Source organism: Hemiscyllium ocellatum, chromosome 4 (assembly GCF_020745735.1).
Source record: "Hemiscyllium ocellatum isolate sHemOce1 chromosome 4, sHemOce1.pat.X.cur, whole genome shotgun sequence".
NCBI lineage: Eukaryota > Metazoa > Chordata > Chondrichthyes > Orectolobiformes > Hemiscylliidae > Hemiscyllium > Hemiscyllium ocellatum.
In genome coordinates, this window is record NC_083404.1 from 94,362,986 (window position 1) to 94,383,353 (window position 20,368).

The window sequence follows — 20,368 nt, forward strand, 5'->3', positions numbered from 1 at the left end:
ACGCTGATGTCGAGGATGTAATTCAGATTGGCCACGTAAACAGTAAAAATGTCTATTTGCCTCTGATACGGGAAAATGCCCCGTTGCCTGGCAATAACAGCAGGTTCCGTGTGGTAGCTGCAGAAATCCAGATCGGGTGCTCAGGGTGCATCTGGGCAGTGGGAGAGCTTGCAGGGAGCTGTCAGCTCAATACTGTGACACCCCCCCCCCCCCCCCCTCCCACCTCACTGCCCACAGCCAAGAGGGATGCGGGGATACAGACCCTGATGGGGTGCTAAATCCATGACTCAGAGCCATGGATTTTGCAACAAACACTGCTGGCGAGACCAGTGTGAAAAAAAAATGCAATGTGAAAACAAATCTACGTTTTTTGAACCTCATCCCGGCTCACTCCATCCCACCTCCCCTTCCCCCCGCCCATACTGTCCCACCTCAGCCTCCTTTTTGCATTACTATTGGTGACATAAGGAATACCAAAGCGGGCTGATCCAATGATGTGGAACCGTGCAACCTATAAAAGCTGGTCCGGAGCCAATCTTTCCTACAAGCTATCGGCTTCTGTCATCAGACGTAGCGTTTAGTGGTTTGTGTGTGCGCTCTTGCGGCTGGGACTGCAGCGATGGCAGGATGTTCCTGGGGATACGGACCCAAAAACGGTGAGGCTTTTCCCGCAGTATCGAGCTAACTGGGTTACTGTCCCCCGACTGGACTGGAAGTGGACATTGCAGCCTTGCCCCCCCCGAGACAGGGACATTGCTGGGTTGTAGCCCCCCCGGGTCAGGGACATTGCTGGGTTGTAGCCCCCACCCACCGGGACAAGGACATTACATTGCTGGGTTGTAGCCCCCCAGGACAGGGACATTGCTGGGTTGTAGCCCCCCGGGACAAGGACATTGCTGGGTTGTAGCCGCCACCCCCCGGGTCAGGGACATTGCTGGGTTGTAGCCCCCCCCGGGACAGGGACATTGCTGGGTTGTAGCCCCCTCCCCGGGACAGGGACATTGCTGGGTTGTATCCCCCCGGGACAAGGAAATTGCTAGGTTGTAGCCCCCTCCCCCCCCGGGTCAGGGACATTGCTGGGTTGTAGCCCCCACCCCCCCGGGACAGGGACATTGCTGGGTTGTATCCCCCCGGGTCAGGGACATTGCTGGGTTGTAGCCCCCACCCCCCCGGGTCAGGGACATTGCTGGGTTGTAGCCCCCACCCCCCCGGGACAGGGACATTGCTGGGTTGTAGCCCCCACCCCCCCGGGACAGGAACATTGCTGGGTTGTAGCCCCCTCCCCGGGACAGGGACATTGCTGGGTTGTAGCCCCGGGTCAGGGCTGTAACTGAGAACTATCAGACATTCTCCATGTCAGGCAAAGTAGCTAGATTTACATTGCAGAGAGAGAAAGAATGTGCTAATGCATCTTAGTAGACGTGCTGGCCTTTTTTTCGTAACCAGAAAAGGAATTTCTTCCGTCTCTCTGATTTTAATGAAGTTGAAATTCTAAAGCTGCTTCACCTTTCTTATTGTGAAAGGTTTCTGCAGGAAGCAAAGCTATTTAGTTTAAGATTAATCATTGATGGGCTGAAAGAAAGTGATCCTTCAAGGCTGCTTTTGCTCATGCAGCTCTGAAACTTTACAACTGAATGCTGTTCGGTGTCGGGTTCGCAACCAGAGGAGAGAGAGAGAGAGAATTATTTTTCCTCTTCTCAGAAGCGGGGCTCCCCCCACCTCTCTCTCTCTCTCCGTCCTTCCCGCCCCCAGCTCCAGCCTCCTAAGAATGCATTGACCTTCAAGAGAGAGGATTGTAGGTGACCGGCTGTAATCTCCTCCTGCAGGGCCAGACCATTGGCACGAACTGGGCTTCCCCATAGCCAAGGAGGGCACCCGCCAGTCACCCATCGAGATCAAGAATGCGGAAGCCAAGTTCGACCAGAACCTGAAGCCTCTCGATCTGAGCTATGACCCAACCAGCTCGAAAAGTATCTGCAACACCGGCACCACCGTCCAGGTGGATTTCGACGATTGCACAGACCGGTCAGGTTGGTCAGATGTTATGTTTTCGCTTCTCCCCCCCCCCCCCCCCCCCCCAGCTTGTTAATGGATATTTGTTATACCTGGATACGACACATGCTGAGCTGGGGATTTGCAGCAGTAGCGTCTCTTTCTCTCTCCCTCTCCCAGCTTGCTGCTTTTTCACAACAGAATTGCACTGGTGCAGCATCGTAGTTTCATATATACATAAAACTTTCGATCAAAGTGCAATATTAAAGTTCCCGAATTGCAACGCTGCTGTGAGAAGGAAGAGTAGAGACGAGAGGAAGTTAACGACGTGGCTGTTCCGTTTTTGCTCATCCACATTTTTATTTCTTTAAACCCCGGGTGGAAATGCGGAAAATGGCCTCAAAGTGACCTGGTTGCAGTGGGCAAATTTAAGCGGGGAAAGTCAGTCGCCAAGGGAGCTGCGGGAACGAGAGGGATAGGTTTCTTTGAAAGGCTGGATTGAATGACTGAGCTGTAAATCTGATTTGACCATGTGCCATTGAAATCCATTGCAACCAATAGAAACCTTTTTGGAGGTGAGCAAAACGTGGCTGCTTGACTAAATTGTAATATTTGAACAATAATAAGTAATATATCGCGCACGACCTATTATTTTAGGGAGTCCTTTATCCTCTGGTCTCGCAGTCAGTTAGGAAGATGATGGCATTACTTTTTCTTTAGGAGAATAAAAAAAATCATTTGCATTGATAGTGTAAAGCTCCCCTTCAGATTAAACTTGATTTTGAGGAAAATCTGCAGGGTATGGGGGACATAACCCTTTTTCTGGTCTTTGCTTTCATACAGTTACTGGAAGAGCTGCATCCTGAAGGTGTGAGTCAGTGGGGAGAGTCTTGGGTTCTTTTTAAGAATTGCAAACTAAAGATATTACATGCAAGGTTTGGTGTACTGCAAAATTTTGTAGCTTTGTATTGATACAAAATATAAGAACAAGATCAATTTGATATTCTGTTATGATTTTGTCTCAATATAAATGAACAGCCTGGATTTTGAGGGGCATGCTGTTATTCCAGCATAGATGGGAGTTGTGCATAAAGATGGAAGGGGCCTTTTGTTTTGTAACATACTCCAGAGGAATTGCCTAAGAGGTTGAAGATTCCACTTCACTTGGAACCCATTTAAATCCAGGGATTTGGAGAGTTCCAAAGAAATTGAACGAAAAGTTAGACTGTTAAATAATTATCAGAATAATTTGTTTGTAGCCCGTACACCTCCCCAAGACCCTGAGTTCAGCAAAGCCTGACCACCTCCCCAGTTGAATGCAGACCAATCTGACCAATTCTCCCTCAGCAAATCCAATTCCTCCCACCCATCCCAACCAACCCTAAATACTGCATTGCTTACCTTGCCACCCTGCACACTGTCCTTGGCATCCTGCCCCTACTCATCTGGCAATCTATTCTCCAGTAGTGTGGCATCACACTTAGCTTTTGTACTGTATTTTGACAGCAGCTGTAATCAGTCTGGACTGGCTCAGTGGCTCGCAGTGCTGCCTCCCAGCGCTGCCTCCCAGCGCCAGGTACCTGGGTTTGATTCCTGCCTCTGGCAATTATGTGGAGTTTGCACAACCTCCCCATATCTGTGTGGATCTCCTCTGGGTGCTCTGGTTTCCTCCCACAATCCAAAGATGTGCAGATTAGGTGAATTGGCCATGCTGAATTACGCATAATGCTAGATGCATTAGTCTGAGGGAAACGGGTCTGGGTGGGTTACTCTTTGGAGGGTCAGTGTGGACCAAATGGCCTGTTTCCCCACTGTATGGAATCTATTCTAAGTGTCAGAAAATAGCAGTTGAGTGTTTTGAAAAGGTGGTAGTGGTTGTCTTCCTCTGAGAATTCTGTGCAACAAGAGAACTGTCAGAATGGAAATATGGTCCATGTTTGAGGGAGACATCAGCAGAATTTCCTCTCAGAAGTAACTTTAAGTAGAGCTGGAATGAAGATCTGACAATGCAAAAATCCAGCCTGTCACTTCAGTTTATTCCTTGAAAATGTCTTGTGTGGAAGTATACATAGAAGTGTGAGGTTACTATTACAAAGTCCTCCCTGTGCCTTGAATGCCATTTTGGATTATTTTACATGTAGCCAAGTTAATTCACAACTTCCTTAAGTTTGGATTCTTTGTCCCATTCTCCTATAGCTCCTCCTCTAGTTAATGGTCTCCTGTTTCCTATGTCTTCTCGGGAATGAGAGGGAGGATATGGGATAAGTGAAATAATATGCCAGGACGTCATTGAAATTAAACAAGGGGAAGTGGGAAGTTGGGAGCTGGATAAAGATGCCACCACTTTTTAAAATTCTTACTGAAAATTCAGTTTGCTGCTTCTGTCACCTATTACACTGGAGCCCTTTTTCAGTGTTTATTTTACATTCTTTACTCTAGGTTTTCTCTTTGCTTCTTGATGTTTTGGTGGATAATGCCAGATTTTCAACCTCTGTGCAATTTGCTGAACCAGGTGATAGTCTTTTTCTGCCTGTCATTCTGGTTTTATATAACAAGATTGGACTATAGAAGTAGCAGTGGTTTTATTTCCTCTATTTGAGGGAGAGGTGGCATAGCATGGTACATCATCCCACTGTCAAAATTCTTGCAGGGACTGGAAGTCTGACAATGTATTTATTATTGGTCTTATAATTATACCTAGGTCACAACGAATGAATTGGTGGTCTTATTATAAATGTACATTTTGTTTGAGGAAATTTCAAACGTACTCCAACAGCAAATTAGAGGTGGTTTGTACAAACTGTGTTTGATACTTTGTTTGCAATGTAACATTCATGCTTTTACTTTGTTTTAGTGCTGACAGGTGGCCCTCTTTGTGGAAAATATAGGCTACGCCAGTTGCACTTTCACTGGGGAGCCTGTGATACTCATGGCAGTGAACATGTAATTGATGGGAAAACCTTTGCTGGAGAGGTGAGTGTGCAACAATGACTTCTGAATAAGTGAGGCACACCTTGTTTAAAATCAGATAATTTTGCTTCACATTGGACCAGTTTTGCTGTACATGCCTATCTTATGAATGCTAACATTGATCTTTTAACAAAAAAAAACTTTGTTACACTTGACTCACGGGATGTAGGTGTTACTGTTTGTGGCCATTGGCCATCCCTAAGTGCTTTTGAGAAGGTGGTGGTGAACTCTCCGTGAGCCGCTGCAGTTCATGAGATTAGATTCCCTACAGTGTGGAAACAGGCCCTTTGGCCCAACAAGTCCACACTGACCCTCTGAAGAGTAACCCACCCAGACCCATTTCCCTCTGACTAATGCACCTAACATTCTGGGCAATTGTTAGCATGGCCAGTTCTCCTGGCCTGCACATCTTTGGGCTGTGGGAGGAAACCGGAACACCCGGAGGAAACCCACGCAGACACAGGGAGAAAGTCTCCCAAGGCTGGGATTGAACCTGGGTCCCTGGCGCTGTGAGGCTGCAGTGCTAACCAATGAGCCACCGTGCTGTCCTTATTTGTGTGTCAGTTCTGTAAGTAAATGTACTTGTTTAGAAATCCTTTTCAAATTTCTTTTATTGTCATGATATTTTTATTCCTAGGTGCTGCAAGTTATTTCTGAGCCAGTTGAATTTTTTGCTATTTATGGTTACAGGAAATGTTCATTCTTATCACAGCAGGATGCTAAATCCAGGAAGGAAACCTATCTCAATCTTTGTGATGAGACAGTGATGCATTAGAGCTATTTAAAGTGGTGGACTATTGAGAGAATGAACTTTTAAGTTCATTTAACATAAAGTAAAAGCGCTGAAAATATCATGGTCAGGAAGGATCTGCAGACAGAGATTGAATCTTAATGTGTAGGAGCACATGGTGTGTGAGCAGGTGGAGGGGTAAAACCAGGTAAATTTGACAGCATGTTGAATATCTTCATTCACAACTATTTGCTGCAAATGAGGAACTTTCTGCAAGTGGTGGGTTCAGTCACTTAGTGATGTTAATATGCAGCTTCCAAACATAAGTTCCAAGGGCTGCTAGTGGAAAACAAGGCTGAGACCCAGTGGCAATTGAGAGGCTGAGGATGTGCAGTGGGAAATATGCCAATAAGTACTGATTCCTCATAACTGTTTTCTTACCTATTCATGTGAAAGGCTTTGGTTACAGTTCTTATGCTAGGAAATGACTTGCCAAACTTCCCTGTAGATTATTTCTGCGGATCTGCACTCTGAAGCTCTGACCAGCATCAACATATGCTGTTACTTTGATCCTCATAAGGGCCCGAATGGACAACAGCAGCAACAGACCTGCAGCTTCACTAGAGAGAGAGGATTAGCTGCGATACAACTTGCAGGAGGCCACATTGTATCATCCTCTGTGCCAATCAGATGATAAGCTTCCTAGACATCCTCTGAAGTCTCTGGGTGTTGCATCTGCTGATGGCAGACACTTGCAATCTGCTACTGAGTTGATTTGTTGACCATACACCACCAGTGGCTGTCCTCCATTTGTTTTTATTTCTGGCTCCTTCCAGGATTCCATGATGAGACACAAACAGGATCTTACAGTTGACAACTCACAAATGCATAATATTGCAGGCTTGTCTACGATGATGTCAGTTTGAACAAGAAGTTTTGGTTTGCAGCTCTGGTTAGATTCTCATAGATGCAGGGTTTGATTTAAAATTGGCAATTGAGTCACTCCCAGGTCACCCAGGAGTAGGAGTGCTCACTAGCTGAAAAATTCCCACTCTTGTTACTTATACCACAGGCTCTGCGAGGTTCCCACAGAGTTGTACCAATGCATTCATCCTACAGCAACCCACCTTGCCTGTCTGTGCATTTCTCATCAGAATCTCCAGCTGGCTGCTCAGAAATGAGGAGGGATATTGTTTTAATATGACTGAGAAACCCAGCCAAGAACAATGACACCTGCTGAACTGCATCAAGCAAGCCATTGCTGTGCTGGAAGGCACTAGGTATCTTGGGATGCACTTTGAAACATTATCGGCTGTCCAAAATATCTGCAGTGTTTTATACCAACAAAAGAAAATACAACTGTGGGAGAGTGCAATGTGACCAAAGTACTACTGCAGCATATGAGTGCCTCATTGTCATATGGGTGGACTAAGCACATCTTGGAAAATTGCTTCCTAACATAAAGTTTTCCTGACGCAATCTTATTCTTGATATTTTTTCTAATCAACCTGTATAGCAGTGTTTATTACATAATTCTAGAGCAGGGGTCTTCCGGTGTTCAGGATTGGAGATAGGATCGTTACCAATGCACCACAGGAGGCCCTAAAATGGTGTTGTATTCCCCACCCCTGTTGTTTGTTTGGGCGATAATCAAATGAAAAGGACACTCATCAGTCAGCGACCAAATGGAAGTTTGCAAAATGATGGGAAGAAAATAATTTTGCCTCTGAAATAAAATCAACTTTTAAGACTTTGATGTAACCCTGTTCCCACATCTAATGGCATTTAGCAGTGATAGTGTGTCTGAGATCCCTGTTCTGGCAGTGACTACTTTTAGTCTGGTCTCTGGAAGTTGGTGCCTTTAAGGCACTCTGGAATAGATGACCATTTGTATAAGACATGCATGATTCTGCCTGACTTTATAAACTTTTTTTGGGGTTTAGGGTAACTGGTGAAGAGTGTGAAGATGGATAGAGAATCCTAGCAAAATAACATTGAACTAATTTAATCCTTCCAAATATCTATTAACTATTTATTTTGTTGCCTTTGTCATTGTTTAAAAGTTGAACAACTTTTTAACATTAAATATTAAGTCTCGGAGCATTTTACAAACATTTTTGCACAATTTGTGTTTAAACAGAAAACTGGGTCCAGAATAGACCATTCGGTCCTTCAAGCCTGTTCTGCCATTCAATATGATGACCTAATTCTGTTCCCTGTTCCTGCTTTCTCCCTATCCTTTGATCCCTTTTTAACCCCAAGACATGTAACTACTTCTTGAAAGCATTCAACAATTTGGCCTCATCCACTTTAAGTGGCAGGGAATTCCACCTGCTTCCCACACTCTGATAAATAAGTCCTCATCTTGGTCTATCCAATATATTTCAATTATGACCATGATTCTGGACTGCACGGTCATTGGGAATATTCTCCCTGCGATTACCCTGTCTAGTTATAGTCTTACAGCATGGAAGCAGATCCTTCAGGCCACTTACTCCACACTGACCATGTTCCCAAACTAAAGTAGTTCTCCTTGCCTGCGTTTTGACTCATATCCTTCCAAACCTTTCCTGAACCTGTCCAAGTGTCTTTTTAAATGTTGCCAATGTACCTGCATCCACCATGTCCTCTGACCGTGGTTTCTAAGATATTTTCTTTTTCCCCAACCCTTTCCCATATTTATCTAAACTCTAGCGAATATAGTTCTAATTAATGCAGTCTCTCTTCATATGTCAGTCCTACCATCCCAGGAATCTATCTGGCAACTGGTTTAGTTCTAAGTGACCAAAATAGAAATTGAAGATCTTTCAATAAAAACTGAAATGTTCATACTGGGTACATTTTTACATACACTGTTTCCCCCACTTGCAAAAAAAAAGAAACATTCCTACTTTGCTTCTTGCAATGAAGAATGATGACTTGTTGTACCATCCAGCCAAATCTGAAGTTTCTCACTGTCCATGAACAGCCCTGCCCTGACAGAAATGCCAAAAAACTAACTTTAATCCGATCGTCTATGATCTGTGAACCTGAATTGCATGAATTTTAAGATGCAAATATACTTTAACTGAACCTGTCATATTTCCAGCTTCACCTGGTGCATTGGAATGCAGAAAAGTATTGTGAATTTAATGAAGCTCTCAAAGCTCCTGATGGTTTGGCTGTTATTGCTGTCCTTCTAAAGGTATGAAGGTTTGTTTCTATGTCCTGGTTTTGTAATATGCAGATAATAATTCTCATTACTCATGTTGTACAGAAATACATTTGCATGTATCTTTGAAATGCTAAATCTTTAGTCCATGGTAGGTTAAAAATAGAACTGAGGTGATATTTAACTCAACATCAATCAAATAGAACTTGCTATCAAGTGTGTTTTTAATTAAATGCATTTTTTTCCTGTTTCATGCACACTCCCAATATTTCAGTTTCATCCTAGCTGTGCAATGGGTACTGAGTTCAATAACTATATGTAGCGGCATATTAACAGGGTTCAAGTAATTTCAGTTAGTAGCAACATGGACATTGGATAGAAATGTTACAGGCTCATCTCAGAAGGTGAGGGGGAGAAAAACCAAGCCGCCTTTTGTAAAGATATTGAGCAAAATTCACATTCCACTCTCCGATTCGATTGGCATAATTTCTGCATAATTCACTATTGCCTGATGTGTTTGCTGTCCTTTTTCAGTAGTGTGCATTGATGACAAGATCAAGAATTAGGAAAATTCAACATAACTTTTTCACTTCATGATTTCTAACCAAATACACGATTCTTGTAATTTTTAAATACTTTATTGGTTTGGCAGTTCATGTATACTGTATAGTATGACCAGTGCTGTGTTTATAGTTGGATAGTGCCATGTTCATTTTAGAAAGGATAATACTCTTTGGACACAAAAGCAATTTACTAGAATGGTATTCAGTTATGCAGAGAGGTTGGTGAGTTTAGGATCTGTCTTTGAACGCACATTAAGATCCAACAGAAGAAATGCAAAAAAAAAATCTGTGTTGATCAAGTGAAATGGGGAAATCTTTTTCCACTGGCAGAAAGAAAGATCAATGATTGGAAGATAGACCCAATAGACCAGCAAGAAGCAAGAAAGCTTTCCTTTTTTAGAAAAAAAGGAATTCTGATCTTGAATGCCTGAGAACTTGCACAAAAACCGTTTTTCCCCTCCCTTTCTGAGATGAGCCTGTAACATTTCTACCCAATGTCCATGTTGCTACTAACTGAAATATACCTGTACAAATCTCACCGTGCCTTTGTTTTTGGAGTTTGTTAGAAATTTAGATTAGATTACTTACAGTGTGGAAACAGACCCTTTGGCCCAACAAGTCCACACTGACCTGCCGAAGCACAACCCACCCATTCCACTACATTTAGCCCTTTACCTAACCCAACGGGCAATTTAGCATGGCCAATTCACCTAAACTGCACATCTTTGGACTGTGGGAGGAAACTGGAGCACCCAGAGCAAACCCACGCAGACACGGGGAGAACGTGCAAACTCCACACAGTCAGTCGCCTGAGTCGGGAATTGAACCTGGGTCTCTGGCGCTGTGAGGCAGCAGTGCTAACCACTGTGCCACTGTAGTTTGCACTGCACAGTGATTTTAGGAGTCTTTTTGTTTCTTGACCAGTACAACTGTAAAATCTTAGTCCATGCCTTTTTTAAAGTTCATCCATCCTTTTCTGTTGTGGTCACAATACCGTTGCTTGTGATGTTCAACAGTGCAACCACATTGATGTTAAACCGTGGATAACTTTGAACAATATTCACATGAAATCCAAATTGAGAATAAGCATTGTGAAATCTGAGCTGCTTAAAACACTTTTTTTTTGGAAGTCTTTAACAAATGAATATTCAAACTATTAGAGTATAATTCAGTTATTAGTGATTTTTAAAAATTAATGAAGCAAGGTTAATGTATGCTTTCAATTCAGCAATCATTATCAAAGTTGTCACAGTTGTAAAATATTTACTTTGTATTATTCTTGCACAGGCTTTTAACTGTAAATTCCCCATGAATGTTTGCATTGCATTAATGTCCGATCACTCTGAATTTAGGTGTCACCTTGAGTGTTGAGTGACATTGGAGTTTCTAACAAAATATGATTAGCCTTCAGCCTCCTCCAAGTCACTGCATGAATTCAAGACCAGGTTCTTGGTTGTTATATGTTTAGGTGTCTCATGATATTTTTGCATCATGAAGTCAGAAGAGAAGATATTCACTTATGGTCTGTTCTGTCTGTAATAATTCTGATAACTAGTCAGGCTATTTTTGCAAGCAGCCACATCTGGACAATATTGAAGCCCAAATTGATAAAAAAAATGTGGGTTATATTCACTTTGCTTATACAAAACACATTTCCAGTGATCTGCTCAATGACATAATTCACTTCCTTGGAATTAAATTTGTGCTCATTTTTGTGCACCATAATAGTTTGATTTGTCTTAATTTTTTTTAATCCTCAAATTTGATTTAATCAATGCATCAAATGAGCAACCTTCAGCTGAACTCTAAAATACCAGCCATTACTTCAGTAATTGTTCGTGGTAGTAGCATGTCAAGTTCTGAATAGCCTTTGGATAGGAAATGGAGCATGAGGTTTTTTTTTATGGTAAAATGCAATTTCATAAAAGTAAAACTTTAGCCTAGTATTTGTAACCCATTTTTAGATTCCTTAGGACAATATTCTTTCTATGCTTAAATGTGTTTCTGTTGTATGACTATGACAATCCTGAGTAACCACTGCAGCCATATGAACTATCTATCCGTGTCCTTTGACTTTCAGGTATGTGAAACAAACCAAGCTCTGCAGAAGATTGTCTGTTCTTTGGAGTGCCTTAAATCAAAGGTACGGTAGGTCCTGTCCTGTTCTATACCCAGAGTAGAGATATAAAGTGACATCTATCTAAATTGTAACTTTTTGGTGTAATTACTTCCTTAAATGGAAATGTCTCCAAAAACTATTCTTTATAGTACAGATACTGATTGAATATTGAAGTAATCTTTTGTCATACTAATAACAAATAGACGATCAATAAAAACAACTCTGCATGCTGTTTTGAACAAGTTAACTTTTTTTTTTAAAATGCTAAACACATCTCATTTATTTGCTCCTAATGTATCAATGCAGGATTTCAATATTCACAAGTTTAGCATATGTTAGTATTCCATACCGTCAGTGGTTACTTTGTAGGAATTCTACCCTACACTAGAGATTTTTATCCTCCTGAAGTCAGCATCATTGGCAAGGCCAGCATTTGTTGCCCATCTTGGATTTCCTTCAAGGTGGTAGCAAGCTGCCTCCTTGAACTGCTGCAGTCTTCGCTGCTGGCTGGAGAAGAGATGCCAGAGAGGAAAGGAAGAGAGAGATCCAGGAATTTGATTCCCCAAAAGTGAAGGATTGGTGATATTGTTCCAACTTGGAGGGGAATATGCAGGTGGTGTTCCATGTACGTGCTGTCTGTTCAATTGATCGAGGTCATGGTTTTGGAAGATAAATTAAAAGGCTGAGTTGCTTCACTGTGTACCATGTACAAGATGCAATGTATAATCATGGTTGGAGTGAATATTTGAAGTGGGATTAAGGGATAAATGCCATTCCTTATTTGTAAATCATTGGCTACACAATTGGATTTTTTTACAATATATTTGTGAAATCTTTATGTTGAAGTAGCAGCAGTAGTGTCTGTATCTGCAATGACTGTTAATTTATCTGCAGAAGAAAAATAACTGCTTTAATTCCTATATATATTTATGTGACTACACATGGGGGTTGAAGAATTGCTAAACTGTTTCATACCCTTGTTTCAGTTTTCAGTGTGCCTCCGAATGAAGGCCATTAAGATGTCCATCTTAATGACATACATTCTGTCCATCTGTAAATTCCTTTACATGTAAACTTGTAATGCCTTAATGAGACACTTTTTCTGCCAGTCATAGCATTATATTTTAGTCTCCTCTGGTTGGATAATACATTGTGATAAGTGGAAATTGTTTTCATTATAAATAGTGTTATGAAACAGGCCAAGCCGCCTCAAAACAGTCAAGAGGGTAGCACAGATTCCTAATGTTATAGTTGTTTTAACAAAACAGAATTTATTTACTGACTACTGAATGAAACACAAGCAAAAGAAAACAGAATTTAGAATACAACAGTTTGAAAACCTAACCAACACTATATTCCCCGCAGCTTAACAAAGAGCTGTTCCGATTTCCTGCAACATCCCATAAATATGCCTCTTGGCAAAAAGGTAAATTCAACACAGTTCTTACAGGAGAGAGACATTGCAGAGAGGATCAGCAGGAATCATTGGCTGAAATATGGAACCTCTTCTTTTTCGCCAGCAGCCTCTCTGGTTCCCCAGCTAAAACTAAACCAAACTACAAAAATCCTTGAACTAGGAGAACTGGTAACTTGCCTTTCATTGTACAAGTGTTTTCTTTTAAAAAAAGCCTAAAGACTTTTTTTTTCCCCTGATTGTTGCCTTAGGCAGTATCTAGGAGAAAGTGAGGACTGCAGATACTGGAGATCATAGTCGAGAGTGTGGTGCTGGAAGAGCACAGCAGGTTTGGAATTGATGAAGGACTTTTGCCTGAAATGTCGATTCTCCTGCTCCTCAGATGCTGCCTGACCTGCTGTGCTTTTCCAGCACCACATTCTCGACTTAGGCAGTATCCGTCAGCGATTAAAGTGGCCTAATTCCAGACAATTCTGAATTCTGCCTTTTATAACGCTTTCTGGAAAAAAAAACAAAGGACAACATAACCTTGTTTAAAGCAGCAGCATTGTCACAATTTGAGCACTGGAAAATGATTGCTGTACTTGCTATCAGCATGAGATTTTTAAATTGCAAAACTTTTTTTTGTAAAACTGCAGCCTAAACTGTTCTTGGGTATGGTGTGAATTGGCTGCTGATTCACTACTAATGATATTTGTATGACTGCAAGGACCACTTTCTTTCCCACTACTATGGATGACGGTCAGTGGAAAGCCAGTCAATGTGCAAATATGTAGCTGGCCCCTGTATCAATAATGCCACTACTTTACTTTCATTTCTCCTTCAAACTATAGGCGTTCATCACCAAGGTATATAGACGTACTTTAGTTTACACTTTAAATTTAGTCTGTCCTTGTTAAATGTCGAGTTTAAATTTGTTTATAAATACACACTCAAGACATTTGATACCAAACAGCTTTCCGATTCAAGGGTTCCAAACTGTAGAGCGTTATTAATTCTGAATTCTAATCATGGTGCTCTCTCTATTTTTAGGGTGCCAAAACTGATTTTAAAGACTTCTCTGCTTGCTCTTTGCTGCCTTCTTGTCTCCAGTATTGGACCTATCCTGGATCCCTGACCACTCCTCCTCTGTGTGAGTGTGTAATTTGGCTTGTGCTCAAGGAGCCAATCAATGTCGGTGCAGACCAGGTAAATCATCTGTTATAGAGCATTGTTTGTCTAAAAATATCAATACTTGTAAAGTGGTTACAACATAGTAGGGTATTGGGCCCACAACAAGCTTGACCCCCTGCAAGAGCAATTTGAGTGCCATGTATTCCCCCCCCTCTCCCCCTGCCTCCCTTGTAGTTATGGACATGTTTTTATTGTTTCAAGTAACTATCCAGTTCCCTTTTTTTGAGTAGCATGATTGAAGCTGCCTCCACTTTACCCCCTCAGGAAGTATATTCTGGATTCTGACCTCACACTGTGAAATATTTTTTATGCAGCAGTTTTTTTCTGCTACATAATCTTTAATCTGGGGGATAGGTACTCCCTAATTAAGTTATCCAGAAACCTTTGATTTTAAATTCTTTTTCAATTGCCTCATCTCTCCTCTAAGAAGAACAGTCTAACTTCTCCAATTAGCTACTCAATTGAAGTCCTAAATATGTTGATTAAATGTTGTGTCATTGACCTCCTGCAAAATATTCAACATTTTAAAGGCCAACCAAATCTTAAAAATTAGTCAAATTCTATGAATTGAATGCTTTAAAATTGAAATAAGAATTAAAATGCTTGCAACTTGAAGTTCCCAGAGATATTCTATTATGGTGGAGATGAATAATGACTTGCGTTTTATGTGAAATGTTTGAAGTATTTTTTACACTGCATTAGTTAGTAGATTAATCAAATATTCAAGAAAATGCTTCAGTTATCATTAGAAGTTCTATAGAATTACAAATTGTCATTCCACATCAAGCTAATACTAATCAGTTCTGTTGTAAAATGCAAAATATCTAACCATTAAGATAGGAGATGATTAATATTGTACTCTATTTGTACTAAACTTTCACTGACCCCAGAATGCAAGAGTTCCTTGTTTACGTGAATATCCCAATTTCCACACCATTCAACCTGGCAGTTTTTTCATGAACAGAAGATCTCCAGCATAGAACTGGCCATTTTTTTTGTTAGGATACCAAAAGCACACTGGAGGATCTTGACTATGATAACATTTGATTGGATAATTTTTTGCCATATATACTCAAGCTTTTTATTTCAGAAGATTACCTATTGCTTGTTGTTCACTCACTGCCTTCCCCAGTGTGCTTCCTCAGCCAATGAAAACTGAAACTTAAGACTTGAGAGTGATGATGAAAATGTTTTTATAGTTTTCTTATTTCTAAATTGCAATAGAATTTGGTCGTAATCTTTATCACAGAAGCTGTAAATGGCAGTTGGCTGTGAATTCAATTTGACTTGTGGGTTCCGCTGGAGGTGCACTGTCTGTGCTTGGTCAAAATCAGTTCTAATTTTCAGTTAAAGCTGGGATTGAGGGGGCTGGTCAGATCGTGCACCAAGGTGCACTTTAGTTTCCAGTTTAGACTTAGTCTGACCTTGTTAAATTTCTAGTTTAAATTCGTATAAAAATATATAATTAGGCCACTTGATATGAAACAGGCTTATGATTCAAAGGCTCCAAGTTAGCTGATAGCAAATAGAGGTTGGTTACCTAATTACATAGCACAACTGTCCAGTCTGTATTCATCACTTGATACTAAACAGTGGGAACACAGACTCCCAAATCTTGGTATCTACGTCACATATGTAGCAACATTTTTTAATGTGTATGACTAATCTATTTGCAAGGTATTATTCATTAATATGATAATTGAGAAACCTATTCAAAGTCCTCAGTTAATCATTTAGATAAATGTTTCCCCAACCCAATTAGTTAATTTATCACTTGATAGGAAGTGAAACAAAATACACAGGAGCTGAGGGGGTGCACACACCCAGTTCTTGTGATTGAGATTGGGAGGCTCTCTTTCTTGACTAAGACGTTAATCATTAAAGCTGACTACAAGGAGGCATCACTACTCCATTAGTGACAGGCAAAGAATCCAGATTGATCTTGTCTGGAATCTCAAATTCATGTGTAGATTAAAAACAAACCTGAAATTCCACTTGTACTTGAAAAGATTTTCACCCCCAGGGCATATTTCGACAAAGGTGTGGTCGTCCAGTGAGTCACGAGTAACTATATGTACAGGAAATGAGATCCATGATACATATTTAACATTATCCCACGTCAGTGAAAATGATGATATCAAGAAACGTTCTCCCTTACAGCGAAACAAATTCTGGTAGCCAAATGTTTTAACTGACTAGATACTTTCCTTGAAGTTGTTTTTTCTAAAGAACAAGGGGCAGAGTTGGGAGAGAGGTCTCAATTTACTTTATTCTTGTATTGTTTTTCCAGTTGGCAAATTTCCGCAAGCTGGAATTTGGACCATGCGAACCCATGCAAAACAATTACCGACCTCCCCAAGCTTCGAAATGCAGGGAGATCCGGAAAAACTTTGAATAAAGGTTTGAGGGCAGTCATCAGCTTGCCTTTCTGAACTGTCCCTGTGTAGCCTGAGCAGCAGTAAATAATTCCCCTGGACCCTTGTCCCAGCCCCTCACTGACCACCACCTCCTTGTGTAGCCAGAGCGGACAAAAAGGCAGACAACATCTTTAAGCACAAATGAATAAAAATGCATCATCCAGATTTGGCCTTAAGTAGCCACTGGATTGTTATCGTGTTCCTGGAACTTCATGAGCCTTACCACTTAACAAAATCTGAAGCAATATTCCATCTGTTGAAAAAGGCACTCTTTAATTTAGTGAAGGACTAATCTGTAGCACTGAATATATTGTTCAAGTTTAATGAAATTGTTTTTTAGTGATGTTAACTGTAAAGCAGTTCCTAGTTTAAAAATTATATTAAAGAGCAATAATTTACAACTTACACATCCATGGAATTATCTTTTAACCAATGCAATAAGAGTTGTAAGCCATAAGATTTAGTAAATAAAACACTTTGACTTGCTCTGCTGTATCTTTATTTTTTGCACATTCTGGCTCACCAAGCATTGCACTGTGAAAATATCCTTAAATACAATGTTAAAAAGTTTCATTGAATTAATGTTTAGTGATAAAACAAACACTTTTAAAGGCTATTCTTTTAACGTATTCAGCATCCCCAGAGTGTTCAAATCAGGCCTTATTATTCTTGTCCTGTATATTTCATTTAAAGTCACTTGGTAGTACAGAACTTGAGTACTACTAGAAAAAGACATACTGTTTAAAACTTTTAATCTTACTGTCCTGGATATTTTGCAAGCATGTAGATCCAATAGAAAATTGGATTTTCTATTTTCCTCTAATTTGTATTTAAAAATGATTTGACTATGTTTTGTCTCTTCCTCATTTTCCATCTTCTCCAACTACTTTGATTTGATTTAACAAGTAATGGTGTTATTCATATTACTTTAGCCAGTTGCATCAAATGCAGCTCAAGGACATGTCTCTTCGTATTGTGTAGTGGAGGACAGTTGACTAGAACTTGAATCTTTTCTCTTTTCACACTTCACCTTGTTGCATGCACATCCCAGTGGAGGGCTGGGAGGCCTGTCAAATGATCAATTTTCCCCTGATTATTGCTACTGATACTAATGATCACAGAGTATCAGAAGGTATGTACTTCATGGCAGTGTGTCATACACTAGATTTTCCTGCCTTTCTTAGACATTCCCTTGGTGGTAGATGCCCTTGTGTGAGTTGGCCTACACCAAAAATGACCTGATACAAAGGTTGGTAGGTGGAATTCTTTCACTGATCTTTTCCAGTGGGTAATTAAGAATCCAGGCCACTATTTCTAGCTCACCATGTATAGTCTATCTCTATCTTCCCTCGCAGAGTTAATGAGCTGTCTTGAAACTTTCAGTCCATGAAAGTAGGTGCATACCATGGTATTAGGGAGAGAGCTGCAGGAATTTGACCCAGTGAAACTTGAGGTGCAGCAGTATATTTCCCAAGTCAACGTTGAGTATCTTGGGGAAATTGCAGGATGGTGTCCCAGTGAATCACATTTCCTTCCAGTTGGTAGTGGTCACAGGTTTGGAAGACAATACTTAAGGAACCTTGGTGATTTGCTGCAGTACATCTTGTAGATGGTGCACTCTGCTTGACACAGTGTCAGTGTTGGGAGAGAATGAGCATTGAAAGTTTTACATACGGTGCCAATGAAATCAGTTTTTTTTTCCAGACGGTATTCAGTTTATTGAGTGTTTTTTGTAGCTATAATCGTTCAGACAACAGGATAGCGTCCCATTGCATTCCTGGCTTGTGCCTTGTAGTGCTGTACAGGATTTAGACAGAACTACTCTGCAGAATTCCCACTCTTAAACTAACCTCTGTGACTACAGCATTTGGTTGGTCCTCTTCAGTTTCTAGTCACTGGTAACCTCCGGTACCTTGATAATAGGTGATTCAATAATAAAACCATTCTCTCATTGAGGATGGTCATTGCCTAACACACTTGGGTAGTTCAAATGTTAATTTCCACATATTAGCCCAAGCATAGATGTTGTCTAGGACTTAGTACATTTGGACACACTTTTTCAGTAAATGAGAAGTTGTGAATGGTGCTGAATATTGTTCAAATCATCAGTGAACATCCACATGTCTGACATTGTGCTGGTGGATGATTGTTTAGAAACCAGCTGAAGGGAGTTGTGCCTAGAACACTGTCTTCAGGAATCCCAGCAGCAATAACCTGTGGCTGAAATTAATGACCTCTAGCTACCTCTAGTTTGTGGGTGGCATGGTGGTACAGTGGTTAGCACTGCTGCCTCACAGTGCCAGAGACCCGGGTTCAATTCCCGACTCAGGCGACTGACTGTGTGGAGTTTGCACGTTCTTCCCGTATCTGCATGGGTTTCCTCCGGGTGCTCCAGTTTCCTCCCACAGTCCAAAAATGTGCAGGTTAGGTGAATTGGCCATGCTAAATTGCCTGTAGTGTTAGGTAAAGGGGTGAATGTAGGGGAATGGGTGGGTTGCGCTTCGGTGGGTCGGTATGGACTTGTTGAGCCGAAGGGCCTGTTTCCACACTAAGTAATCTAATCTAATCTAATCTACTACCACCTTGTACTAGTTATGACTAATCGGGAGATTTCCCTCCAGTCCCACTGGTTTCACATTGGTTCCTTGATGTGATATTTGGTCAAATACAGCCTCTATGTCAAGGGTAGTGGCACTCACTTCCCCTCTGGAGTTCAGCTCTTGTATCGAAGTTTGGATCAAGGCTAACATAACATTACAAGCCAAAGGCATTTGGTGGATCTCAAGCTGACCATCAGTAACTTATGAATGAGTATGTTCCTCTCGATTGTGCTGTTTGACATGCAAGTAGCCCTGTTTTGTAGCTTCATGTTGGCACCTCATTTTTAATGATGTATGGTGCTGCTTATGACATGCTCCTCAGTGGATCAGGGTGGCTAAACTGATTCAGGGGTAACTAGAATGGGAGATTTGTTGGGCCATGAGATAATATATTGTGATTGAGACCAAGTCTCCTGTTGTTGATAGTCCACAGTGCACCTTAGACACCAATGTCAAGTTGCTAGATCTGTTTGAAGTCGGTCCCATTTACCACTGCCTTCTATTATGTTTGGAGCACCAGCACAATGTGAAGGAAAAATTTCATCTCCATAAAGACTGTACAGTCATCACGCCTACCAATGTTATTGTGGAAAGATGCGTATATGACATAGGTGAACAAGGTCTTGAGAAATACATGTTTTATGTTTTTTTGATGTAGATGTGTTAACATTGGCAAATAGAGCTCTGATAATGATACTACAATCTTTCACACTTCACCTAAGTGTGTAATTCTGTACATTTGTGAGTGAGTGCTGGTTGGTTGAGGGTGCTTCCTCGTCAAATGAGAGATAAAACAATGCACCATGTGTCTTCTCAGGTGGATTTGAAGGATGCTATGGTGCTACTCAGGAAAGCAGGGGAGTTTTCTGATGATGACCTGGTCATTTATCACTGTTTATGGGAGTTTGCTGCATGTCCCTATACTTCATAATATAGTAACTGCAGTCAACTTATTCTGTAAAATTCTTTGGTGTGTACTAAGGTCATGAATATGCGAAATAAATGCCACCTTTTCCTTATTTGTATTGATTACCTAAAGCAAAATTCTCTTCAGGAGTAATGAAGTGCTTCAAAATAGACAGCTACTAAACTTGATTATACACCTTCCCTCATAACCCCATGTTATTGGGGGAAACCCCCTTTCAAAACTCTAATCACTCTTAATCTCTGTTGTTCCAAGCAATTGCACTATCTCTAAACAATCTTCCATCGCAAGTTCTTTTATATATCATTGGATGA

At 40.9% G+C, this 20,368-nt stretch overlaps 1 protein-coding gene across 1 annotated transcript; it reads left to right on the top strand.

Moving 5' to 3' along the window:
* Nucleotides 1–527: 527 nt before the first annotated feature.
* LOC132815008 (carbonic anhydrase 13-like) lies at nucleotides 528–17,015 on the top strand. Its single transcript, XM_060823630.1, has 7 exons — nucleotides 528–656; nucleotides 1,827–2,030; nucleotides 4,847–4,965; nucleotides 8,781–8,876; nucleotides 11,487–11,549; nucleotides 13,972–14,127; nucleotides 16,403–17,015. Exons 1-7 carry the CDS (start codon nucleotides 620–622, stop codon nucleotides 16,508–16,510), a joined length of 783 nt encoding a protein of 260 aa, XP_060679613.1. The 5' UTR covers nucleotides 528–619; the 3' UTR covers nucleotides 16,511–17,015.
* The last annotated feature ends 3,353 nt before the right edge of the window (nucleotides 17,016–20,368 follow it).